Source organism: Equus asinus, chromosome 26 (genome assembly GCF_041296235.1).
Source record: "Equus asinus isolate D_3611 breed Donkey chromosome 26, EquAss-T2T_v2, whole genome shotgun sequence".
Lineage (NCBI taxonomy): Eukaryota > Metazoa > Chordata > Mammalia > Perissodactyla > Equidae > Equus > Equus asinus.
Window position 1 is genome coordinate 25,002,339 of NC_091815.1, and position 25,423 is coordinate 25,027,761.

General features: G+C 60.2%; 2 protein-coding genes and 1 long non-coding RNA gene across 10 annotated transcripts in view; 1 reads left to right on the top strand and 2 right to left on the bottom strand.

Annotated features, from left to right (window-relative positions):
- Nucleotides 1–140: 140 nt before the first annotated feature.
- On the bottom strand, nt 141–5,537 carry CCNP (cyclin P). 5 transcript variants are annotated; one of them, XM_070499071.1, is made up of 7 exons: nt 5,106–5,239; nt 4,839–5,027; nt 3,377–3,466; nt 3,143–3,298; nt 2,383–2,541; nt 2,148–2,299; nt 1,227–1,467 (listed from the first exon to the last, which is right to left on the bottom strand). In XM_070499071.1, the coding sequence occupies exons 1-7, from the start codon at nt 5,109–5,111 to the stop codon at nt 1,302–1,304; spliced, it is 918 nt and encodes a 305-aa protein (XP_070355172.1). In that variant the 5' UTR covers nt 5,112–5,239; the 3' UTR covers nt 1,227–1,301. The 5 variants fall into 5 exon arrangements, with proteins under 5 accessions (XP_044615988.1, XP_044615986.1, XP_070355171.1 ...); XM_044760054.2 differs by having other exon boundaries at nt 1,228–1,467; nt 2,148–2,311; XM_044760053.2 differs by lacking the exon at nt 2,148–2,299 and having other exon boundaries at nt 141–1,467.
- A 3,283-nt stretch (nt 5,538–8,820) lies between these two features.
- Nucleotides 8,821–9,265, top strand: LOC139042132 (uncharacterized). Its single transcript, XR_011498369.1, has 2 exons — nt 8,821–8,952; nt 9,231–9,265. It is a non-coding gene; the product is annotated as an uncharacterized lncRNA (long non-coding RNA).
- A 1,267-nt stretch (nt 9,266–10,532) lies between these two features.
- Nucleotides 10,533–25,423, bottom strand: part of AKT2 (AKT serine/threonine kinase 2) — a 45,855-nt gene continuing 30,964 nt past the window's right edge. For all 4 annotated transcript variants that reach the window (XM_044759048.2, XM_014860254.3, XM_014860255.3 and 1 more), the window contains exons 5-14: nt 19,150–19,303; nt 18,563–18,694; nt 16,934–16,999; nt 15,855–15,923; nt 14,934–15,056; nt 13,867–13,995; nt 13,462–13,676; nt 12,852–12,939; nt 12,657–12,759; nt 10,533–11,531 (exon numbers count right to left, since the gene is read on the bottom strand). In XM_044759048.2, coding sequence (XP_044614983.1) covers nt 11,452–11,531; nt 12,657–12,759; nt 12,852–12,939; nt 13,462–13,676; nt 13,867–13,995; nt 14,934–15,056; nt 15,855–15,923; nt 16,934–16,999; nt 18,563–18,694; nt 19,150–19,303 — 1,159 coding nt within the window. In that variant the 3' untranslated portion in view covers nt 10,533–11,451. The remainder of the gene's footprint in view (nt 11,532–12,656; nt 12,760–12,851; nt 12,940–13,461; nt 13,677–13,866; nt 13,996–14,933; nt 15,057–15,854; nt 15,924–16,933; nt 17,000–18,562; nt 18,695–19,149; nt 19,304–25,423) is intronic.

Consider the following 25,423-nt stretch of genomic DNA (forward strand, 5'->3'; position numbering starts at 1 on the left):
GAAAACTGAGGGCAAATCAGCCCTCCTTGGCTGCTTATGTGGCGGTGGCACGTTGGTCAAGCTCCTTGATCTCCCTCCACCTTGACTTCCTGCCGTTTAACTTGGGATAAGAAGTGAGCTTCCTTCAGAGTAGTGGCAGGGGCTGGATCCGGTTACGCAGGTAAAGCACGGCGCTCAGGGCCTGGGACAGTCATGCGAAATTGACAACGGGTGTTTATCATCCATGACATGGTGAGATTTGTGACCATAAGTGCCCGGCTCTGAGTCAGCCTCCATATACAGCTGTTGAATAAGTGAGTGAATAACTGTATGTATGACCACCCATCCTCCAAGACCCTAGCTTGGGTCTCAGTCCCAAGCCCCGTGCCTGTATTTCCACCCTCCCCCGCCTCCACCGTATATCCTCCCCTGCCGCTGACGCTGTGGCACTTTAGAGGTTATGTGGATCAGATCCCATTTATGGAACTCTTGCTATCCAAGACCCTATCACCAACTGATGACCCTCACAGGCCAGTATATTTAATATGTTGGGTTTGTGCAACCATTAAAAAATATTGAATTAGTGGGGCCAGCCCGGTGGCAGTAGCGGTTAAGTTCTCACCCTCCCTTTGGTGGCCCGGGGTTCCCCGGTTGGGATCCTGAGCGCGGACCTAGTGCATCACTCATCAAGCCATGCCGTTGTGGCGTCCCACATATAAAATAGAAGATGAGCACAGATGTTAGCTCCTCAGCAAAAAGAGGAGGATTGGCCGCGGAGGTTAGCTCAAGGCTAATCTTCCTCAAAAAAAAAAATGAATTAGTTACCAACATATAAGAGCAGAGATATTTATGGAATTGTAAACTTTTGACTTCACTTAAACAAAATCTGAAAATCTGTCAACACCGAGGCCTCACGACTGGGGCAGGCATTCTGTTTCCCACGGTCGCCATCCCTCCTAGTTTGTTCCCAACCCTGAGACCGAGGGTCATTCAGCTTGCATTGCCATTTTCCTCTTAGCATCTCTGTCTCCCGCGACCGTTTGCGTTTGGAATCCCAGTTTTATCCCTCTAAGCGGCACTTGCGGAAGTCCGCCAGCGCCCCCTCGCGGACGAGTCCGGAATCCGCATCGCGTCTCCCAGCAACCATTAAAGGACTAGAGAACATCCAATCAGAGGGATGAGGGGCCGAGGAAGTAACCAATCAGAAGTGGGGGGAGGGCCTGAATTCGACCAATGAGGACAGAGAGCGCCGGGAATAAAAACTCTTTTATTGAAACGGGAGACGGACACACACGGAGTCTTCTTCGATGCGGTCCCCGGGCTCAGGGAGGCCCGGGCTGCGGGCGGCGGAGCAGGCGGGCGGCGGCGAGGCTGGTGCCCCGGCGCTGGGGCCGCGCGTACTTGAGGAAGATGGCGGCGCGGCCGGGCGCGGGACCCCGGAGCGCGGCGCGGGCCATGCACGGCTCGAGCGGGCCCAGCTCCGCGGGGCTGCGGCGGGGAGACGGGGAAACTGAGGCAGGGGCAGCGGTGGACACGACCTGTCCTCGGAGGCTGAGAAGACGCGTTGACTTGGGTCCCCGAGGACCGCTCGGGGGCTCTCTCGAGATCGGACACGAGGCCCATCATCTAGAGAGCGACCGGGGGGCGCGGAGGAGGGGACGACCCCCGATTCTCCCCGCAGGGCGCGGCTTGGGGAGAGCCAGGACCCGCGGGGAGGGAAGGAGTGGGGCTGGGGACGAGGTGACATCCAGCTCCGCCCCGTGGACACGGGATGGGAGAAAAGACATTCACCCTGCCACCCGGTGCCATGGGTACGGGGAAGAGGCTCGAGCAGCGAAAAGGAGCCCCGTTCGCGGCCACAAGGGGAGCTGGGCGACTCGAGGCCGACAGACCTCTCCTTCTCAACCCCGCAACGCAGAGCATCTTCCGGGCCCGGGGATCTCCTCTCTCCCACCCTGGGGCAAGGTGAAGGGTCCCCAAATCCAGACAAACACCCCATGCTCAGACACCTCCAGACCAGACAGACACATCCTTCTCTCACACCCAGAAAAGCCAAGTCGAGGTGCACCCTCCTCCCCCATAATTGTCTCTCATTCTCTGAGACGGTCAAGACAGCGTCCAGGAAGATAGGTCGCTGGAGCCCCAGAGCCCCTCGGCCACGGCCGTACCTGTAAAGCGCCGGCTCGGGCCCGGAGCCCGCCCCGTCCAGCACGCGGTGCGCCAGGCTCAGCGCCGCAGCTGCGCGCCGAGCGGGCTCCCAGCCCGCGGCCTCGGCCTCCAGCAGGGACAGCTCCAGGAAGTAGGTGGCAAGGAGCGTCACCTGCCCGGGCAGCTGGACGAACGTCAGGCCCCGCCCCCAGCCCGCGCAGGCCCCGCCCCCTCCCCGGGCCCCGCCCCGCGCACCTGGGGGCCGCTCCGGGCCAGCGCGGACAGCAGCCCGAGGCACAGCAGCGGGCCCGGGTGGTGCAGCCGGAAATCCAGGCGGCTCAGGATGCGGCGCTCGGCGCGCAGAAGCTCCGCCCGCGAGAAGGAGCCGGCGCCCAGGAGGCAGAGGGAGGCGGGCTGCGGAGTGGGGGGAGAAGGGTGGGGGAGTCTCGGGCCCGGCTCGCTCCTCCCTGCCCTGCAGCGCCTGCGCTCAGTCCAGTACCCGTTCTGGACCTCAGTTTCCTGGTCTGTAAAATGGGGCCACTGCTGCGTCGTCTGGAAGTCATGGAGCGCACAGGCTTCGGAGTCAGGAAGACCTGGCTTCGGGTTCAAAGCCTGCCATCTACTCCCTGTGTGACAGGGACATTCACGGAGGCTGAGACTCAGTTTCCTCACCCGTAAACGGAGACACTTCTCCCTGCTTCACCAGGCGGTTCTGATAAGGCACTGAGTATACGCTTGTTAACAGTAACTGTTCAAGATGGACTGTAACTACCGAAGACCGAACCCGAGTCCCAACTGCCTGATCTGGGGCCAATGTCTTCCTCTCTCTGGGCCTCAGTCTCCTCCTCTGTTAAAGGGACACACTCATGTGTCCCCTGCCTCACATAGATATGCTGGCATTCCAAGAGTTCCTAAAGCGCTCGCTTGGCACGGTGCTTGGCACACAGTAGGCGTTTAATCCGTGACTGCGGCCAGCAGGCAGAGCTCCACCCTCCTCGGCCCACCCCGGAAGTACCTCGGGAAGCACGCACTCTTCCATCTTGCACGCCACGAAGAGGCAGGCCACGCCCAGCAGCTGCAGGCGGTGTAGGCGCACTCGGCCCGCGCGCAGGTAGGAATCGAGCAGGTGCACGGCCAGGTAGAGCGTGTCCCCTGCCAGGCCCAGGTACTCCTGGGAAGGGGCGCGGGTGAGCAGCAGGGCCCTAAGCTGTGCCGCGGGCCCGGCCCTGCCCCTTCCCCAGCTACGTACGTGCACCTGGACCAGCCAGTCCACCACGAGCGCGCGCATCTCCGCGGTCACGGTGCTCGGCAGGGCCCTCCTGGGCAGCGCGCGGCACACCTGGGGTTGGGCAGGGACGGCTCACTCTCCACACCTGTGCCTCGGCTCGTCTCCTGGGCTCCAGGCCTGGGTGCCGCAGCCTCCTCGCACCCGTCGGATGGCACACGAGTGCCACACCCAAACTGGCCTCCAACATCTCGTCCAAAGATTCTGCTCTTCCCTGTGCGCATCTAGAACCCGGACTTTGTTCTGGACCCCTCTCGAGCCTGCAGGACCACTGGACCTCCTTGAGCATCTCCCCAGATTCCACACCTGGTCACCAACCCTCAACCCATCCCCCTCAGAGCACTCTGAAGGGTCTTTCTAAAGTACAGATCTGACCGAGGAATTCCCCAGCTTAAAACCCTTCCATCGTTTCCAGAACCCTCAGGAGAAAACCCTAATTCCTCTCTGACTCTCTCAGGCCCTACCTCTGCTCCAACATCACCTGGCCCCTCTGTCCCCTCACAATCCACACACCCTGGCTACACCAGCCTTCTTTTGGTCCTAGACGATGCCAAGCTCATTCCTACCTCAGGGCCTTTGCACGCATATACTGTTCTTTCCACCTGAAATAGTCCTTCCCCAGCTCCTTGCCTTGCTGACTCCTTCACGGTCATTCAAGTCTCAGCTAAAATTTCCCTGACTCTCTCTATACTTCTCCTTGCACCCCATCCCTCTATCTTATCGCTTTATTCTCATAATATTTTCAGTCTGGAGATAGCCGGTGTTTCCTCTGGAGCTTTGTCTGTTTGCCTGGATAGGGCGGGGATGTCTGCCCAGATCCGGGCTGTAGCTCAGTTCCGGACAGAGGCCCCGGGCCGGGAGAGGCGCCCACCAGAGGTTTGTTAAATCAGTTCCTGCCTTCAGTATTCCTCCCGACGGTGCCTAGCCCAGACAGATGCCTGCGGACCACCGGCCTGTGTTTTGCTCTGTGTGGCTCTTCTGAAATGCTCACTTACACCTGCTCGTCTCCCCACAATGAGGACAGACCGACTATGCTGTTCATCACAGCGTCCCCAGCGCCTAGAACATGCTGGAAAACACCTAATAACTCGCTATTTGTTAAACGAATAAATGTGGGGGACAAGTACGAGGGGCTATGAAATACCAAGGAGGGACTGCAAAGGCTGCAAACGGCTTGGGGAGGCGGGGAAAGGGCGCTCCGGGCGCTGGAAACCGCCCAGGTGACTGTGCCACCAAAAGCAAGACGAGAAGTTGGGGCGGGGGCTGGAGCGTCTGTGGGAAGAGCCGAGAGCGAGGCTGGCGGGGGAGGGGGGGGCAGGGGGTAGAAACGCCCGTCGGGTGGGTGTTGGGCGAGCGGGTGGGCTTCGGCCTCGTCTAAGCTGAACCCCTCTGCTGCCGTGCAGGGGCGCCCCGCCGCCCCGCTCACCATGACCTCGGCGAAGATGTCCCCGGCGTACTCGCGTTCTCCCTCCAGCCCCAGCGCGCTCAGCGCCTCCTCCAGCCCCGGCGGCGCGCACGGCCCCGGGGGGCGCACGGCGTAGGCGCTCGTGCCCGCGGGGACGCCGTCGGCGCGGGGCGTGCTCGGAGGCTGTGGGTCGAGGGAGGCAGCTGGACTCTGCAAGGGAGAGGGGCTGGGGGGTCAGTGCCCGGAGGGAGGCCCGAGGGGGAGCAGGCCCCCGGCGCCGCATCTCACCAGCATCCTCCAGGCTGGCGGCGGGAGCCAGGCCCTGCGTCCGCCAGTTCCCGCCGGAGCGCGGCGCCCGCGGCGCGCGCCTTAAATGCGCCCAGGCGCGTGCGCGAGAGCACGCCTCTGCTGGGCAGGTGCGCGGGCTGGGGCGCGGGTCCCAAAGGCTGGCTCTGCCCCCTGCAGACCCTCTAGGTCGGGCAGCTGGAGTCAGATCCTCGTCCTGCTGCTTCCTCTGTGGCCAGATGCAGCCCCTCTGAGCCTCACTCTCCTTGGCTGTAAAGTGGGGAAGTTTCAGAACTTCTAACATGGTGTCTTGCAGCGTCCAGCGCAGGGCTCAATACAGCAAAAGCTCAAGACAGGGGAGCAGGAAGTCCCCTAGCGGAGATTTCAGGCGGGCCGCTGCGTTCCGCGCGGCGGGGACCCGGGGCTGAGCACGCGCGCTCGCTGCCTTTCCCAAGCCCACGGCCCAGAGCTGAGGTGGTGATCAGGCCCGGGGCCGGTGGTAGGGCTGGACTAGGGCAGCAGCCTGCCCACTGCCCTCCCTGTCCCTGTCCCTGTCCCCGGCAGTCCCCACAGGCAGCCAGAAGGGAGGCTGTGCACACCTAAGAAATCAGCTCACACTGCCTCTGTCCATCGGGGCTCCCATCTCCCTCCAGTTGAAAGTCCACGAGGCCCTATAGTCTCTCTCCCCACCGCAGCCAAGACACACCCCTATGAGCTCATTTCCTGTCTGTCGCCCCCTCACTCATTCCTCTCTCACCACACTGGCCTCCTGGCTCATCCCCACCCCCACCAGGCATGCTTCTACCTCAGGGCCTTTGCACTGGCTGGTCCCTCTGCCTGAAATGCCTTTCCCTCCGAGATCCCTCATTCCCTTTAAGGGGTTTACTCAGATGTTACTTTCGTGAAGAATGCGATCCTGAACATTTCCTGTCCCCATCCTCTGCCTTTATTCTCTCCTTAGCACCGACTCACTTCCTATTTATTGTCTCCCTCCTGACTAGAATGTGAGCCCCAGGAGGGCAGGGCTGGCCTGGGTTTTTTTTCCATTGCTGTATTCTCAGTGCCTAGAACAGGGCCTGGCACATAGTAGGCCCTCCATAAGTATTTGTTGAATGAATGAGTAAACAGGCCAGCTGTAATTTGGAGACAGTGATCTGGAAGGGTCTCTTTGAGGAGGTGACCTTAGCTGAAAGAGAAGGAGCCAGGAATACAAAGAGAGGGGAGAATATTCCAAGGGGTGGGAACAGCCTGAGCAAAGGCCCTGAGGCAGGAAAGAGCTTGCTCTCCTCATGCGTTCAGAGGTCATCGAGGCTGAAAAAGTGAGCAGAGAGGAGTGTGAGATGCTGCCAATGGCTTCCTGTCATACTTAAAATAAACCCTAAACCCCTTATCTTGGCCACAAAGTCCCTTTGGCCCATTGTCACCCCTCTAACCTCATTTCCTTCCACTCTTCTCCTCCCTTACTCGAGACACGCTGTCCTCTTTATGTTCCCAGAACACCTCAGACAGCTGCCTGCCTCAGGACCTTTATGCTTGCTGTTCCCTTTGCCTGAATGCTGGAGGAGAACGCAGATATTTACATTCTCGGTATCTCCACTCGAGTTGCTCACTCACTACACAGGGACAGTAGTGACTTCCAGTGGAGGAGCCTGACAGAGGCCATCTTAACCAAGGGGTCAGAGTCAGCCCCAGGAGTGGGACAGATGGTCTCCTGTGCCTCTGGAGAGGATGCAGTGGGAGGGGCACGCCGTGGCTGGGCATTCCTGCCAATGGCTGCGACAGAACCACGAGCAGACATCAGGGAGCCAACCCTGAGGGACATTCTGCAAAATAAAGTGCCCTGGGAGCTTCGAACCTGCGCGCCTGGACCGGTCACCAGGCAGGAGTTTTTCCTTTCTTTCGTCTACAAGGGCTTTCATGTGACCATTAGCAAAGTCTGTGAGGGTCTGGAGGAATAGTGCTGTGTCAATGCTGACCTCCTGACCTCGAGGCTTGGACTGCAGTTACGAGAGCGAATGTTCTCATTCTAGGACAACGTGACATGTCAACATGGACGAGAGAGGGAGGGACTAAAGGAAATGTAATACGTCCCGGGGAACCTGCGTGAAGCGTGGATGAGAATTCCTTGTATTTTTCTTAAATAAAAAATTCACATAGACTGATACCCCACCCCATTTCTCCTGCTAACATCTCACACGACAGTGGTACATGTGTCACAATTTAATGAACCCACAGGGATACGTTATTCAAGTCCCTGCTTTTTTCAGCTCCCTCGACTTCCTGCCTAACGCCTGTCTCTGTGCCGGGACCCCACGTTCCACTCGCTCTGCGGGTCTCCTCAAGCCTTCTCGGCGGTGACGGTTTCTCGGGCTTGCCTTGTTTGGAGCCCCCTGGCCAGTTCTGAGAACTAGCGGTGTTTCTCCGGATTGGACCGGGGTGCGCGTTCAGGCAGGAAGACAGGTGGGGCCCGGTTCTCACCGCATCCTAGCAGGGCGCCTGCCGCCCACAGGACGCAGCGGCGCGGCGCGGCCTGACCACGGCTCAGCGGCGCGTGCCGGGCTTCCCCACGGGAAAGCTGCCTCCCCCCCGGCCACACTGCACGGAAGTCACTTTCGGAAGGAAGTCACTTTGCAGCCCACACCTAAGGCGTGGGGGGTCTGCTCCCCTCCGTGAGGGCGGAAATCCACAGGAAAGCTCTGCAGTTCTGCACAGGTGTCTTCTCACCGTATGTTTGTCACTTCCATCAGTATGGCCTCACTCATTCTACACTTCGGGTGTAACCAAGACTAGTTCTCTGCTGCTCAAACTGCTCTCAGCGCTGTCGCCGGGAGCTCGTCCCCCCCGGCTCCTGTGGCTCCTGCGGTTCGCACGCCCATGGGCGAGGGGGAGGTTTGGTTAGCAGGTCCTCGCATCCGGGCACCACAGGATGCTCCAGGATCATCTCGTGTATGTCCTGCACCACTCCTGGAGTGATTTTCGTACTATTTTTGGAAGTTTCTAAGTTTTCTAGAATCTACAAGTACTTCAAAATTAAAGTTAAAAATACATGAACCACCTCACTTCGGGGGAAAACTATCAGACACAGATTAAAATACAGCGACCCGGGAACGTAGGCCACAAAATAAAAGCCCGGTGCGGTCAAGATGGACCGTGAAGATTTATTACAGTCGTGTCGGCAGAACAAAAAAACCTGGAAACAAGCAAATTCTCACCAGGGGGCGGCTCGCTCAGCTGAGGCGCACCCACCCCAGGAGCCTCATGGAGCAGCTGGGACGCACGATGGCTATGCCCACGAGGGGTCCCCAGAATGCAGAGAAGTGCCCGAAAGAGGACCTCGTTTCTCCGATGGCCCAGCACACCCTTCGACCATGCGAGCCTGGGTGAGGCGGGTGTGGCATGATTCACGGGGAGAAAACTGCGCAAGGGGAGGGGGACGGGCTGTCTCCCAGGTCCTCCTGCCGGAGGTCCCTGGGGTCCGGGGACTGGACTTCCTCCTCATACTTTTGCCTGCATTATTCTTTACACACACCAAGACTTGTGAAATTTTTTACATGCACGTGACAAAACACAGATTGACTCAAAATTTCATTTTTCTCATTGGTAAAATTTTATTAAGACTTCCACCTGAAACCCCCTTTGGGAAAAGTCCTCGCACAGAAACGGGAGGCACCGCTCCATCCATGGACGCCCGTGCCACTGAGGGAAGCAGCCGACTGCCGCTGGGCCACCCCCCCAATGGAAAGGGAGACAGCCGCCCCCAGATTGAGGAAGACCCAAGTGACAGTGGGACGTGAAGAGAAACCCTAGCACTGGTCACCTCAGAGGGCTGCGACAGAGGGAAGGGCAAAAGGCTTTCTTTAGGGGCTGGCCCCGTGGCCGAGTGGTTACGTTCGCGCGCTCCGCTGCAGGCGGCCCAGTGTTTCGTCGGTTCGAATCCTGGGCGCGGACATGGCACTGCTCGTCAGACCACGCTGAGGCAGCGTCCCACATGCCACAACTAGAGGAACCCACAACGAAGAATACACAACTATGTACCGGGGGGCTTTGGGGAGAAAAAGGAAAAAATAAAATCTTTAAAAAAAAAAAAAAAAAAAAAGGAATTGGAATTTAAAAAAAAAAAAAAAAAAGGCTTTCTTTATGCCCACCGGGACATATTTTCGTAATTAAATAAATAAAGTCCATCTGAAGTTAGGAAAAACAAAAACCAAAAGATCCCTTGAGTCTTGGCTGTTGCTAATGCAGGTTTCTATCAAGCGGACCCGACCTTCCTGCCTCCTGCCCTTCAGATCTCAGAGACTCCACGCGTGTGAAGCCCTAACAGCTGCTGGCAAAGTCTCCCGTGGACTCCGCCCATGCCGGGCTCGGCGGGCAGCCCCGGATCTGGGAGGAGTGATGCAAGGGTGGGAACCCTGGATAAAGGGGCAGCGGTCCGAGGATGCCCTGAGCTGGCAGGACTCGAACCAAACCTGAGGCGCCCCCGCTGAGACCACCACCAACCCCACAGACACACCAAGGATTCTGGATGGGAACCTGGAGGCCTCGAGGCTCCCCAGTTTGGCCTAAGTGAAGAGCCGGGGATGTGCCGGCAATGCCCCCTCGGGGCTCAAGGGCCACAAGAAATGAAGTCGCTCCCTTTCACGCTCACCCCAGGGCTCAGCGACACAGTGCACACCCTCCTTGTTCACAGCCACCCACTTCTCTTGGCCTAAGCAGCTTCCAAGGGTCTGGAACGGTCTGCCCACCGTAGCCCCACCCCAGGCCTGGGAGCCTTCCCCAATCCCCTCTGCATGCTCCCCCTTGTGGCTGACAGGCCCTGTGAATGGAGCACCGGGCGCAAGAAAGGCCCAGGGGGGTGGGCCCCGGTCTAAAACGAGTGTCTTTATTGCTTGTACCGTACAAATACGAGGAACGGGGAAAGGCCAGGGGGGAGGAGAGAGAATTGTCAGATCAATGACAGACACACACAAAAAGGAAAAAAAGACCCCCACCCACCCAAACCAACCCCACCCCACCCCAGGATGTCTCTCTGTGAGTTACCTAGTACAGAAGGTGAGGTGGGGAGAGCAAAACCAGAAAAACCAAATTCCAAACACCTGGAGATGTTGGGGGGGAGGGGAGGGGAAGGGAGGGGGGCAGGGCAGCAAGTGGACCCCAGGCGTGGCTCCCCCACTAGTCCAGCACCCCTCCCCCACGGGATGAGATGCTCGGGCCTGGGACAGGGGCCTGAGCCCACACACACCACACTCGAGGCCGGGACACGCTTGCCCTCGCACACACATACCCAACACGCATGCACACACACACCCGTGTGCACCTGTGTCCCAGATGCACAGGGATGCCCACGGACACACACAGTCCGGGGCACGCACACGAGTGCCCACAGCACTGACACACGTTCACCTTAAGGCTGCAGAACGTGGGGCCTGGAGAGGGGGAGGGGTGAGGTGGCCTGGAGCCTCCGTTCCCAGAGGCCCCCACCCCGGTACGTACCAGAGACCCCCGCCCCCACCTGCTCCTCGACCCAAGTCCGTGGGGCCCAATACTGTCTCGGTGTGAGATGTGTAACAGCCGAGGCTGGCGCCCCTCCGCCCCAGGCAGAGAAGGGGGTGACCCAGGCCCCACCCTCAGAAGGGATGGGGCCAGGCCCGGGGGCCAGTGGGAGGTAAGGCCGGCTGGAAGGAAGCCCTGGTAAGGCACGGGGCGGGGGGCCGGGGACTAGCCCCTAAATGTTCCTCCTGCCTCACCCGCAGGTCAGGAGAGCAGCTTGGGGGGTGGGGGAAGGCAGGGCCAGGAGGCAGCGCCCACCTCTGGGCCCCGCTGGTCCCCCACAGGGTCGACTGGGCCCCATCCACAGGAGGGAGCCCTAAGCCCCGACCCCACAGCTTCCGAAGGCCCCCCGCCCGGCCCTGGACATTATTGCTTTTCTGCCCCCGTGGGGGAGGGGGCTGGACTGCCCCTCGCCAGGCCACTCAGAGCCTAAGGACGGGGCAGGGAAGGCAGCACCGGCGTGCTGTCACTGGGCACCCGGCGGATGCAGGCCCCTGTCTGGCCCCGCTGGGGCTCACGCTGCTCAAAACCGGCCCCTTCTCAGCGCCCACGGCTGGTCCCGGGGCAGGCGGCGACTCCCGGTCTGGCAGAGGTGAGCGCAGGACAGGGTCCTGGAGGCAGGGCCGCGGGGACCGCAAGGGGAGTTTGGCAGAGGGCTGAAGAAAAAACTGGAAATGGGGGTAAGGAGGTGAGGGATGGGGACGCAAACAAAAAAGGCAAAATAAAAAGTTAAAAAAAAAAAAGAACGAAGCCCCCGGCGGTGGTGGCGGCCGTGCGTGCGTCCTGTGGCGGCAGCGGGCGCTCACTCGCGGATGCTGGCCGAGTAGGAGAACTGGGGGAAGTGGGTCCGCTGGTCCAGGTCGAGGGAGCCCAGGCTGTCATCTGTGGGGTCGGTGGAGCAGATTGGGGAGACCAGCCTGCGAGGGCCCGGCAGCCCGCCTGCACTCCCTGGGGCCGGGGGATGGGGGACCCCGCCTGGAAGGAAGCAGGCAGCCCCCAGCGTAAGCCCTGAGCTGGTGGCCGTCCAGGAGAGGGACAGAGGGCTCAGTGAGGTCCTCCCTGACAGAGCCCCTGAGTCAGCCCCACCCCCAGGCAGAGCCAGGCTGAGCGAGCCTCCAGAGCACCCCCGGCTCCTCTGCTCCCCTCTTACCCCCACCCCGCAGTCTAGCCCGGACCTCTCTGCCCCAGCCTCCTGCCCTGGCCGCCACTCCCGCCCCCAACAGTCCTCCACACGCAGCCAGGGCACTTTCTAAAGCCCTGAGGCAGCCCTGTCTCTCCTCTGCACAAAGCCCTTCCACCGCTCCCCAGGAAACAAGGCCTCGCTCCTCCCAGCAGCCCCCAGATCCTCCTGCTTGGCCCAACGCCCTCTCCCTCCCCTCTCCTTGGACCTCTGCAGTGCTCCCATCGTTCCTGAACATACGATGTGCCCATTTCTGGGCATCCCACGTGTCGTTCTTTCTGCCAGGAACGTGTCTCAATTGCCTTGCCTCCTCCTCCAGGAAGCCCTCCCTGACTCACAGGCCAAGTCAGGCATTTCCTCTGGGCTTGTATTCCTACACCCTTGCCCTGACCCCTCTGGGTTGTCACCCTACCTAGACTGGGAGCTCCTGAGGGCAGGGCCCAGGGCTGTCTCGGTCACTGCTGTGTCCCCAGCAGAGCCCAGCCCTGGGCAGGTGAGAGTAAGAACCCAACCAGCCATAGACTCAATGGACCAATACAGTCCCAGAGCCCTAAGTGACATGGGAAGCCCACCGAGAACGTGCCACGTCAGCCCTGACAACTCCCAGCAGCTCCTGCCAGGCCTCTCCCCTGAGCTCCGGGACGCACTGTCAGGGCTCCTGGGAACCCCACGGGGCCCACAGTGGACCAAGAGCAAAAGCCCCACAAGCAGACCGAAGGGTCAGCTGCCCAGATCTGGGGGCCTGCGAGCTTCCTTCTGGAGAATGGGGTCGAGAGCAGACCCCCCCAAGCCAGGCAGCGCACGGGGGAGGAGCCGCAGGCACTCACAGCGGTCCGGGGGGGTGATGGTGATGGACTGGGCAGTGAACTCGTCGTCGAAGTACCTCGTGTCGACCTCGGATGTGACCTGAGGTTTGAAGGGTGGCAGGAGCTGCGGAGGAGAGGAGCCCAGGTTCAGGACCCTGAGGACAGCAGGCCTCGGCCAAGGTCACCTGCGGGCAGCAGGCAGGTGCAGGCGCTCACCTTCTTCTGTACCACGTCCTGCCAGTTGATGCTGAGGAAGAACCTGTGCTCCATGACCTCCTTGGCATCGCTGGGCCCCCCGCCGAGCCTGGGCAGAGACGGCCATGAGCACCCACCTCCCGGGCAGCCAGGCTCTGGGAGACGAGCTTTCAGTGCAGGCCCTGAACAGCTTTAACCACTCTGACCCGGTCACAGACCACAGAAGAGGAAACGAGGCTTGGGGAGGGAGCTCACGGGGCCGGGGTCAGAGCCAGGAGACTGCAACCTGGCCCCTCGTCCCCTAGTCCAGGAGGAGAGCCGAGAGGGCGGGCGCGACGGCCACGTCACATCCTGGCTCTGCCGCATGAGACTTGGTGACCCTAGGCCAGGCACGGGGCCGCCCTGTTCCTCAGCATCCCCATAAGACACGGCAACGCAGGCAGAGGGCTAAGGATAGGCCTGGCCCCAGAGGAATGCTAAGTGCCAGCTGTGGGGACTGTCAGAGGCTGTGTGGGGACAACACACACCACGCACCCAGGAGCGACTGCACCTGTGGATGCTGTCCCCTCTGGGCGGAAGGGACACTGGCGCAGGTGGCACTGGGCTGGGCAGGACAGACGCCAGCCCTCACCTCTGCTTGGGGTCCTTCTTAAGCAGCCCAGCAAGCAGGGACTTGGCCTCGGGGCTGAGCGTGCGCGGGAAGCGGATCTCCTCCATGAGGATGAGCTCGAAGAGGCGCTCGTGGTCCTGGTTGTAGAAGGGCAGGCGGCCGCACATCATCTCGTACATCACCACGCCCAGCCCCCACCAGTCCACAGCCCGGCCGTAGTCATTGTCCTCCAGCACCTGACGGGGAGGGGCGATGAGGGCCAGGCCCGCACCCCAGGGCCGAGGAGCTGCGAGGGGCCCGGGGCTGGGGACGGCAGCCTAAAGGTGGGAGCCCTGCCCTCAGAGGGTCTGGGCGCGGGAAGCACAGCGGTCTGAGGGCCCCTCCGCCCTTGGCCTCACACGTCCCTGGACCTCCAGCCCCAGACACCTCGGGAGCCAGGTATTCAGGGGTCCCACAGAAGGTCTTCATGGTGGCCCCATCACTGATGCCCTCCTTGCACAGGCCGAAGTCAGTGATCTTGATGTGGCCATCTTTGTCCAGCATGAGGTTTTCCAGCTATAGGGAAAGTCACTGTATCGGGGACACGTCCTCCCAGGGCTTCCTGCCACCCCTCGAAACCCCACACACCCCTCAACCCTTCCCCAAAGGGGCCGTGACCGGGGGTGGCAGCTGTCATGCCGGGGCTCCAGGCTGGGCCGCGGGCCACACCCCCGGCACCGGGTTAAGCCCTCACCCTCTGAGGCTCAACACCTGCGCCCCCCAGCTGCCCCCCAGGGAAGCCGGCACAAAGCCGGGCGGTGAGAGTCGGAAGCCAGGCCTGGCCCCTGCTTCCCCGACAGCAGGCTGCGCTTTCCAACCTCAGATGTGAGGAACACTTTCTTTCTCCCATTTTTACTAAACACAAAGGGGCACTTCAGTGGGCCGTCGGGTAACCTCTACCAGGTCAGGAAAGAGCATCAGCAGCCCCTCAGAACCCCGCAGCCCCCTTCCTTGTTCTCAACCCCCCAACCGAGAGCAGTAACTCCGTCCTCGCCGGTGCGCGGGGCTGCGTAGGTCCCGGCGTGTGAACACACCGCGCTGCATTTTCTCTGCTCTCCCAGCGCAGGTACTGGGGCTGCTCCCAGTAGGGGGTTAGTGTGAAGAACGCTGCTGGGAGCACCCACGTCCACGCTGTGAGGTGGACACAGGGACCCAGCTCACAGCGCACATGCACGCCCCCCGCTGGTGGACCCTGCCAGGCCGTCTTCTAAAGCACCTGCACCAACTTACGCCCTGAGGCTGCCCAGGCGTGAGCACTCATGACAGTGGCAGGCCCGCCCAGGCTGCCAGCTGCAGAAGCACCCCTGGGGCTGGGCGAAGGGGCGTCCCCCGAGGGAGCTGGACACAGGCGCACGGACAAGACAGAGCCTCCCGAGAAGGGGAGGCCAGGCAGGGAGGGCAGAGGGCCCGGGTGCGCTGGGGGCCAGCGCGGACCCCTGGGGGTGCAGGCTCACCTTGATGTCGCGGTACACCACATCCCGAGAGTGCAGGTACTCCAGGGCCGAGACGATCTCCGCGCCATAGAAGCGGGCCCGCTCCTCCGTGAAGACGCGCTCCCGGGACAAGTGGAAGAACAGCTGCCGGAGGGGGAGGGCGGGGAGGTCAGACCCCGGCCCAGACGAGGGAAGGAAGGGACACTGCCCGCCGGCCCCCGGCACCTGGCCCAGTGACACGGTGACACCCGCTCCGTGAACCAGCAAGAGACAGCAAGAAGGACAAGTGACGGACAGTGAGGAGATAAGAGCTCACATGAGTACAAGACAACGAGTGAGGACGAAGAGCGAAGGACAGACAGCAGGCGCCAAGAAGAAAGGAAGGGGGCAGTGTGAGGGGACAGGTGACGGAGTGACCGCAAGGAAGCAGAGGACACAGTCATGAGCAAGTGACAAGAAGCTGTGAGACCAAATGGGACAGACGGAGCCAAGGATCACGAGCCAGTGAGTACAGCTCGTGCAGAGGGAAGGGTGTCGGGGACAAGGAGCAGCGGAGCCCTCTGCGCCAGGAGGACTCAGGCAAAGCCAAGGACCGGCGGACTGGCCCACACACACTGTCTCTGCAGCTTTTAAGAACATCTTTTACAGAGCTGTCGGCCAACCACCCCACAGCCCTCTTCACCCCTCTGGACCTCAGTCTGTATCCTGCCCGCCAAGTCACTAGCTGTGTAAACTTGGGAAAGCCACTTAACCTCTCTGAGCCTGTGTCCCCACCTGCAAAATTGAAATGATGATGCCTGGTCAAGGGGCAGGGGGAAGATGGACCAAGATGACGTCCAGTACGTCTCCCTCCGCCCCTGCTGTCTCACCCACAGTTCCTCTCGCCTCCCCCACACTCAGAAGGAGCCGGCCAGACAGCCGGGTGGGGGCAGCGGAGCTCACCTCACCACCGTTGGCGTACTCCATCACGAAGCACAGGCGGTCGTGGGTCTGGAAGGCATACTTCAGGGCCTGTGGAAGGCAGGCGGCCCGGGTAGGAGGTGGGACCCTGCACACACACCCCCTGCTGGGCCCGGGCCGTGGGAATCAGCCAGCCAGGGCTCGGATCCCGGCTCCACCGTGTGGGCTGTGTGAGTGGCCTCGAGGCTCGGGCGGCAGGGAAAGGGGCCCATGCTCAACGATCCTGTCCTCTGCCTCCAGCCAAGGCATGGCCGGGAAGAGACTATGCCCTGAGCATCCAGGGCCGTCTGACACCTCTCTTCCTCCTCCTATTTCACAGTCAAATGTGTGCAACTTATACACACATGAGGGGTGCTGGCTGGGAGTCGGCAGTGGCTTGGGAGCTGACCCCAAAGACAGGATGGAGAAACGATCTGCCAACTAACAGTAGTTTCCAGACTGCTCTGAGGAGCCCTACAGAGAACATGTCAGAGGACCCTTGGGTGAGCCCTCTGCTCAGGACACCGCTCCCTGTCTTCTACACCAAGTACCTTGTAAGATTTCATCTGGACAAATGTGGCTTAATAGGACAGCTGGACAGCAACGGAGCTAAAGAAGTGACCCATAAGCCACCCTTGACATGGTCCATTTAACTGATGGCTGCTGGCCATGGTGGAGACTACAGCCCAAAGAGCTGTCTGCTCAGCCTGTGCTGACAGGCAGCACAACGAGACATCTGCTTTTAGGATCACATTTTAAAACAAAAACAAAAACAAAATAATGTTCCCACTTTGACCAGCCGGGCTGGTCAAACTCATAAAGGCAGCAGCCATGCTCTCCTGGGGCCATCTTGCAATGTGACCCCATCGGTCAGCAGAAGTGCTGACAAGAAGGCACCGCCTATGGAGAAGCTCTTGGCTCAGGCCATCTGGGGAGCCCAACACCGCCTGGCCCACCAGAAGTCTCTGCTTCGTAGTGGCAGGGCTGGGCTCTTTCCCTGAGCTCCGTCCAAAGGGCCGGCCTGGAGCCCCCACCACGGCACACAGGCAGGCCCGGCTGGGCCTGAGGGTAGTGCCACTCACGGTGAGGAACGGGTGCCTGGTGTTCTGGAGGACTCGGCTCTCGGTGACCGTGTGGGCGACTTCATCCTGCAGACAGAGGCCAGGTGAGGGGCTGGGGGGCAACACCATGCCTGCCCCCACCCAACCTGAGGGACAGGGGAGCAAGGTCCTGGTGAGGCACAACTCCACGCCTAGCCAACATCCAGAGAACAGCAGGGGGGCGTCATCATTCGCAAGCCCTGACGACACAAAGGACCCTGACAAGGACCGTCAGTGGCTGCTCTCAAAACCACAAGGTGAGAAGTCCCTGGAGACTTCACGACGGAGGGAGCAAGCTGTCACCTCCTGACCCCACAGGCCCGTTTTAACACCCCCAAGGGGGAACCAACAGACATCATGAGACCCCTGAGGTGACGCCATGGCCATTGCCACCTATAAATGTTCCTGCCGAAAGAAGGAACTGGATCTAACCAGGACTCAGGCTGTGGAGCAGCGGCTCTCAGTGTGTGGGCCCCACACTGGCAGCCTCGGCATCACCTGGGAGTGTGGAGAAGTGCAGATTCTGGGGCCCCTCCCCAGACCCACGGAACCGGAAACTCGGGGGCAGCGCAGCACGAGTTTCACGGGCCCTCCTGGCAGCTCTAACGCAGACTCGAGTCTGGTATTTGAATTCACAGCAGTCACCTGGAGAGCTGTTAAAAATCCCGACCCACCTGCAGGACCCAGACTCCGGCACCCCCCAGGGTGCATCTGTCCCCAAGGGACGTCTGGTGAAAACGTCTACAGACATTTCTGATTGTCACAACAGGGGGAAGCAGGGAGAGTACTAACGGCTTCAGTGGGTGGAGGCCAGGGACGCAGATACCCCTCTATGGTTCACAGGGTGGCCTCACCACAGAGAATGACCCAGGCCAAAATGTCAACAGCGCTGAGGCTGAGAAACCCTGCCTTGGACCAACGACATCGGGAATTGTTCCCTTTGTTGGATACGATCATAGTACTGCGATTATAGTCTTTAAAATCATCATCTGCTAAAGATACACATCTAAGGATGTACGGGCGAGAGCATATGATGTCTACAGCATGCCTCAAAATATTCCAGAACAAAAAGAAGGGAGGGCACAGTTAATAAAAACAAGATTGGCCAAATTGTTGAAGCTGGATGATGCCTACAAGGGAGCCCGTTATATTTGTCTTTTGAAAATTTTGTGTACTTTAGGAATTTTCCATTTTAAACTCTTTAAGTAAGGAAGGAAGGAATAGAATTCCACTCCTGGCCCAGCCTCCAAATGAGACACCCCGAGCCAAGCCCCCACCCTGGCGCTTCCCCACAGGCCCTTTATCGTCGCGAGGGACCGCCTTTCAGGCCCTGACAGCCCTGCTGGGTGGGGCCCAGGCAGACACTGCACATGCATCCGCAGGCTCGGGGACAGGGGCAGGCAGGCCCTCTCTCCCTGGGCCTCAGGCTCCCCCTCTCTGACTGGGGACTTATGGGACGGAGCCCAGGGGATGGGTCTGGGTGCGGGAAAGGACAGTTCAGCAGCAGAAGGCACGGTGAGTGTCCTGGCCCCATGCGTGCTCCCCACTGCAATCTGGCTCCAGACTGTGCCCCCACAGAGGCCAGCCAACAGCAGCCCTGGGAGCACCCACCTTGGCGATGATCACCTCCTTCCGCAGGATCTTCATGGCGTAGTAGCGGCCAGTGGCCTTCTCCCGCACCAGGATGACTTTGCCAAAGGTGCCCTTGCCCAGGAGTTTGAGATAGTCGAAGTCGTTCATGGTCTGCCGGGCATGGGGAGAGCAGGGCAGTCAGTGCCTGGCACCCGGCCCACGGGAGGAAATTTTAACAAAGAAAGAAAACTCGGAGAGCCTATTGCCAAGATGCTCAGGCGTGAGCAGGAAGGGAGGATGTGCAGCCACTGCTTGCTCTGCAGTGGCCTTCGGACCAAGGCGCTCCCACCACTGGGTGCTCCCAGGCACGCGGCCCTGGGAGGACTCTGAGGTGGGGAGACAGGTCTTCACGACCTCTCAGGGTGACGCTGCCCTCAGCCCCTGGGCACAGGGCAGCCCTGGGGCATCTACACCACAATCGTCCACCCTCCAGGGCAGTCAGAAAGTGTCCTGGTGGCCCCTGCACACTCTGTATGGAAACCAAGGGGAGCAGGGCCAGCGCCGGGGAAGCAGGCTCCTCACAGACTGGCAGCCCCCACCCTCGGCCGCCCGCCCCCAGCACTTACCACCTTGGCCCGCGCCTTGCTAACCGCCACCTCCATCTCCTCGGCTGCCGAAGAGTCGCTGGGGGAGCCACACTTGTAGTCCATGGGGTCCTCCCCGGGGCCCCGCTGCTTCAGGCTGTTGGCGACCATCTGGATGGCCCGCATCCACTCTTCCCTGTGTGGGGACACGTCACAGGAGCCGTGAGCCCCGGGGAGCCTGGGCCTCGGGGTGGGAAGGGCTGAGCCCCACGCCCTCCAACAGGCAACTGAGCAAACACCTTTGGGCATTCTGGCGACCTCCGTCTCAGCTGGGGAGAGTGGACGGGACCGGACGGAGACTTTACAGACCCCTGGCTGCAGTGGGCGGGAGTGAGCAAGACTGGGATAAGGACAGAGACCACCTCGGTCCCAGGAGTGGCCTGGCCTGAGTGCCACTTGAAGCACCATGTTGAAGTCAGGCAACGATTAATGATCAGAGGGGAGACCAGCTCTCTTCAAGCCACTTGGAAATGGACCACCACCCTGAGCCTTGAAGGAGCGAGAGACTGCGCTCCTCCGAGTTCCTCTGGAACTAAGGACGAGCTCAAGTGTACGAGCCACCAGTGGTTCGTAAGAGAAAACCGAGAGTAAATGGCAGCACCCATTAGCCAAAAAGCTGAGGCTCTTACAAGGCCGGGGCTGTCTGCCTGGAGGCTGCGTCAGGGACAGAGGGTCCTGGGGGGCAGAGACGTGGAACAGAAGGTGGCAGGGGGACAGAGAAGCAGGTCCCAGCCGAAGGGAGCCGAGTTTAAGAACAATAAACTAATTGTGTCACTCATGACGTGGAACTTGCTGGGAAAGAATTTTCTTTTGATACTTGCAAACTGTTCTATCTGTAGAGAAGGAAAATGTATCTAGAAGAAAGAAATAAAAATGACCAGAGACCACAAAGAAAAAAATACGAGGCTGAATGATACTAACTGTCCTTTCCCCCATTTTTCACCCACTACACGATTTTAGGTGGCTCAACCCAAGATATGTTGAACCCCGCCATGGACATGGCTTACGTCTACACAACAGCCACACGAACGGTGGGAAAAACAAAACGTCCACTAGGAATGAGAAAACTCAGAGTACCTCCCAAATCACCTCCCAAATCACAGCAAGTGCAACGAGGCCGGTGAGTGTGGCCAGCCACACATCTTCTGGACTCGTCCCCTGGCCCCAGGGGGTACTGAGGCCCCTGCCCAAGGTCACACAAGGCTGGGATCCCAAAGCTGAGCCTGGGCCACCCTGCTGTTGTGCCCTCCTCTGAGTCTCCACTTCCTCATGTACCAAGGAGCACTGATTTGGGAGTCCACCAGTCCTAGACCAAGCCCATTCTCCCATGTGCTGACATGGCTGGAGTCCGCATGCACCCCACAGTTGGCAGCCTGCCTTCACTTAACTGGGTATTGCTCTCTCGACATGACATAAAACAATGGTGTGACCTCAGGCCGAGCTGTCTTAGACCCGCTGAAGCCTGGCAACGGCACTGAGCTGATGGGGTCGTGAGATGGACAGACATCTGAAGCATGTGTGCAAGGAGCCGTTCCGAGGCAGAGAGAACAAACGAGGCAGGTCTGTATGTGGTCGTGGAATGACCTGAGACATCTGAAGTGGAAAAAGGAAGGGGCGGAACGGCGCAGAGTATCACACTGTTGGAGTCAGAAGCAAAAGGAATTTACACACAGACATGCGCTCACGTCAGCACAAACACCTCTGGAAGCGCACGCTTGACACGGGCTCTGGCTGCCTCCAGGGAGAACTGGGAGTCAGGAGTGAAGACGAGTCCCATTACACTGTCCTCTAATAACACACATGTACAGAGCACTCACCCCTCCTCTTGCATTACAGATGGGGAAACTGAGGCATGAATTAGCAAACAAAATTCCAGAAAAGCACAGTGACTGCTCCAAGCCTGGCAACTAGAATCGCGGAGGGCCTGGGACCTTCCGGGCCCAACGGGCAGGGCGGTTCCTGCCTAGCTCCCCACTGGCTGAAGCTTGCTGCAACCAAGCCCAGGAGTGCCCTTCTCACCCGGAGCTCTGCCTCTCCAAGTGGCCTCGCTCACACAAGACTGTGCTTCCTAGACAGACGGGTGAGTATCGTGAGCACGAACATCGAGTGGCGGCACGCTGGCCCTCCCCAAGCCTAGGCAAGTCTGGGGCCTAAAAGCCATGTGCGTCCACCCCACGAGGGCAGGGATGCCGTCTGCTCATACGCCTGGGCAGGTACCAGGGGGGTATCTGGGGAGTGAGTGAGCACGGCAGCTCCCGGGCCTGGTGCACACCAAGGCTTGGTGCATACCCAGACAGTATATAGGCCTGGGGCACACCCAGGCAGGGCGCACACTGAGGTTCAGTGCACACCCAGACAGTATACAGGTCTGGGGCACACCCAGGCAGGGTGCACAATGAGGTTCCGTGCATACCCAGGCAGGGCACACACTGAGACCTGGTGCACACCCAGACAGAGCATACACTGAGGCTTGGTGCACACCCAGGCAGGGCTCGCACTGAGACCCGGTGCACATCCAGACAGAGCATATACTGAGACCCAGTACACACCCAGGAAGGGCTCACACTGAGGCTCAGTGCACACCCAGGCAGGGCACACAGTGAGACCCAGTGCATACCCAGGCAGAGCACACACTGAGGCGTGGTGCACACCCAGGCAGGGCTCACACTGAGACCTGGTGCACACCCAGGCAGGGCAGCAGTGGCCTCTTCCGTCCCTGACCAACCCTCAGGCTGGCATTTCTCAACTTGCCTTAACCCGCGCCCTGTTTGGAAGAAATCACAGTATAAATCCCTATTCCTACATGAATATTCCTGTTCTTCCAAAAACGGGGGGAGGCACATCGCACGATATGCTTGTCAGATCCTAACTGACCTCTTAGAAACTTTAAAATGCTCACTTTGGGTGTAAGTCCAGGGATTGAAGAAAAATTGCCAATCTCCTAAGACGTGGTGAATATATTAAAGAAGAAAAGATAGGAACCTATCTCCTAGAGAGCTCCTGAGGGGCTGTCACGTGAGACAGCGAGCAGCAGACTAAGATGCACAGGGTGCTCTCCTCTCTGCCTGGGAGGGCGGAGGCCACAGTCCATGAGCAGTAGCTGCGTGAATGAGGGATGCTGAGTGCACCCCACGCGCACCCACGGCAGCTCCGAGGGGCTGCTCTGGAGGGGCTCTTGGGGCCGCAGAGTGGCGATCAGGGCCATGGGCTCCGGGGCCACGCCAGCTGGTCTCAAACGGCAACTCTGGCACCTGGGCAAGCTCCCCTTCGTGGCCAGCCTGCTCCACGGTAGACAGGGGATGTGCTGAGCTGCTGGGGGGCTGCTGTGCGCAGACCTCGCGCACAGAGGATGCGCAACTCCAGGAAGGTGCTAAACACACTGGGTGGGGCCCAGACGTGTCCCATCACCCTGGCCGAGGTGCCCAGCCCCACAGGGAGCTGCAGAACCCACAGGGATGCTGGGGGTTGGCTGGGGGTCACTGGGGCTCTCCCACGCCTGACAAGCCCCTGATTCAGTTCCAACTGGACCGAGGTTGCAAGGCTGCAGCACTGGAATCCCAGAGGCAAAGCAAGGGCCTCCGTCCAGGCTACTCCGCAAGCGTTTGCGACATGGTGTCTGGGGCAGAGGGGAGTGCCCACCTGGAGCCGGGGCTCCCATGCCTGCCACCCCTCAAAGGAGAGCCCTCAGGGGAACCCACCTCCTTCCCCCCAAGAGACACGATGAGAAAAATAACGGCTCCTCAGACACCACCTTGGTCTGTTCTTCTCTAGAGCAGGAGACGGGTAGGGGGCGTGTTTCTGATGCGGAAAGTGAGGCACTCAGAGGTGGCGTCGCCTGTGGAGGCTGCACAGCCAGGAGGTGGCAGAGCCGAGGCTAGCATCCAGGCCTGCCCCGCTCCTGGCCCCACGCCGCCATTCTCTGGTGAAAGCCACAGCTTACAAGGCCCAGGAGGGCCAAGCAGGGCGCTCTCACAGGAAGGCTCAGGGAATAAGGGACACCACGCCACGGGGACAAGGAGCAGAGTGAAGGAGTGCTGCCCCTTGGGAGTTCTGACCTGGACCCCCTTCGAGAGGGCCCCCCACTAAAGAGGAACCCAAAGGCCCTCTGCTCGCGGAGCGCATGGGCCAGACGGGAGCGGCCTCCTGGAGTCCTCCCCACACCTCTGTGAAGCAGGCGCTGTTCTTCACCGACCTCTACAAACCAGGAGACGGAGGCACAGAGGCTGACGTCTGCCCAGCTGCACAACCACCAAGCAAAGGCCCAGGGACCCTGGCATCTCTACCACTGCAAAGCACTTCTCCTCTCAGGGGAACCTGCAGGAGCCTTCCCATCCCTCACTGGGCTCCGGGGCGGGGGAGGCAGCACCAGGCAGAGCACAGCACGGGTCCAGGAGCCGGGAGCCCAGGGCAGGGCCTGGAGCCCAGCTCCGCCGGGAACGGGCCAGGGGACCCTGAGCAGCCTCGCTTCTCCAGCCTCTGTCCTCCTCCCACGTGCCCTGGGCACACACAGCGGTGAGAGCACAGAGAGCACCAGCTGGCCTGGCGCGAGTCCTAGCTCGGCCCCTCCGGGAGGCCACAGGGGGCAGGTCATCTGACTCTGCTTTGCCTCAGTTGGCTGACACATCGAGCCGGGACTAGAGGGGCGTGTAAGGGTGAAACGAAACACTAGAGATACAGCGCTCGGGGCAGCGCCTGGCACAGAGGGAGTGCCTCAGAGGGCTGCTGGGAGAACTCCCCCAGCCGGCAGTGCTTCCTGGGGCCCTGTGAGCGCCAGGCCTCATCCTGCGCTGAGGGCGCAGCAGGGAACGAGCTCCGTGAGAGCTCCCGGGCTAACAGAGGAGACAAAGGTGCGAGGGTCCCAGGCAGGGACCAGAGGGAAGCTCCTTCTCAGACAGCGCTCAGGGAAGGCCTCTCTGAGCGAGCGGCTCGTTAAGCCAGGACCTGAAAGATGCCCCTGGAAGTGGACCATCACCGGCACAGAGACCAGGCCCTCAGCACATGGCTGAGAATCACACGAAGCGGAGGGAAGGAGGTGGCCGTGCAAAGTGGCTGGAGGGAAAGGAATCCAGGCGGAGCGGACAGCGTGGCGAAGGCCTGAGCAGAAGGGAGCCAGCGTCCTGTGGAAGGCCCAGCAGGTACCAGTGGCTGGACCCGACAGAGGGGAATGGAGATGAGGGTAGGAAGGAGGCGAGGCCCAGACCACACCGGGCTCCTTGGGCCACTAAGTTAGGGACTTACATCCTAATCCCTAACCTCACGGGAAGTCGCTAAAGGTTTACGCGAGGGCCGACAAGATCTGATTCCTGTTCTAAGGCAGCAGCTGCTGTGGCGTACGGCTCGGGGCAGCGAGAGGAAGCATGAGGAGACCGTGGCAGAGCTCTGGGCCAGAGATGCCGTGGCAGACGAGACAGAGAAGCGCAGGCACCGGCGAGCGCGATCCAGGGGGCACGCCTTCACACGTCCCCCCTCCTCTTCCTCCGGACAGCCAGGGAACTCTGCCCCACTGAGCAAGGGCACAGCAACCAGGCCGATTCCGGAGCCCGGGCCCCGGCAGGAAGCCTGGTGCAGCGGAGGTGGCAGAGCTGTCCTCAGCGCATAGGCCCGTCCTCCTCGCGGCCTCAGGACTAACAGCTGACTGCTGGTCTGAGGGCAGATGGGGCCTTGCTCCCTAGCCAGGGCCGTCCTCCAACCCAGAGGGGTGTTTACAGCTGGAGAGTATCGGGGGTCCCCCGCTGTTCACAGACACCCTCACGGGGTCTGCTGGCTGATCCAGGCCCAGCCCCGCCTGATGGGGAAAACCTAGGCCCTTCAGACCTTCTTTCTTTTACACTGTAACTCCCCATGCTGTCTCACCACCACGAGCCGTTTCACTACCTCCTAGAAATGTTGTGAGGGTCAAATGAGTTAACATACATAAAAACCTTAGAACAGGGTCTGGCTCAACAGAGAATGTTTTAATCATTCTTTTATTCATTCGACAAACATTTACTGAGCACCTATTTATGTTCCCTGCACAAATAAACAGAAAATGTCACATGCAGTAGATAGGTGCTATGAAGACAAAGCACAGTAAGGGTAACAGAGACAAGAGGGGCACGGCAGGACACTCTGAGAAGGTAGCACTTGGGCAGAGACCTCAGGAAGTTAAGGAGAGAACCACAATGATATCTGGGGTAAGAAGGTTCTAAGCAAAGGGAATAGCAAGTGCAAAGGTCCTGAGATCAGAAGTGTGCTTGGCAGGTCTACAGAACAGCAA

Bases quoted from the DNA above. Each gene is read 5' to 3' on its own strand.
- CCNP (XM_044760051.2), bottom strand. The intron at 3,299-3,376 runs GTACGTAGCTGG...GCCCCTTCCCAG, and splicing joins ACTGGCTGGTCCAGGTGCAC to GAGTACCTGGGCCTGGCAGG. The intron at 2,542-3,142 runs GTACTTCCGGGG...CCCACTCCGCAG, and splicing joins AAGAGTGCGTGCTTCCCGAG to CCCGCCTCCCTCTGCCTCCT.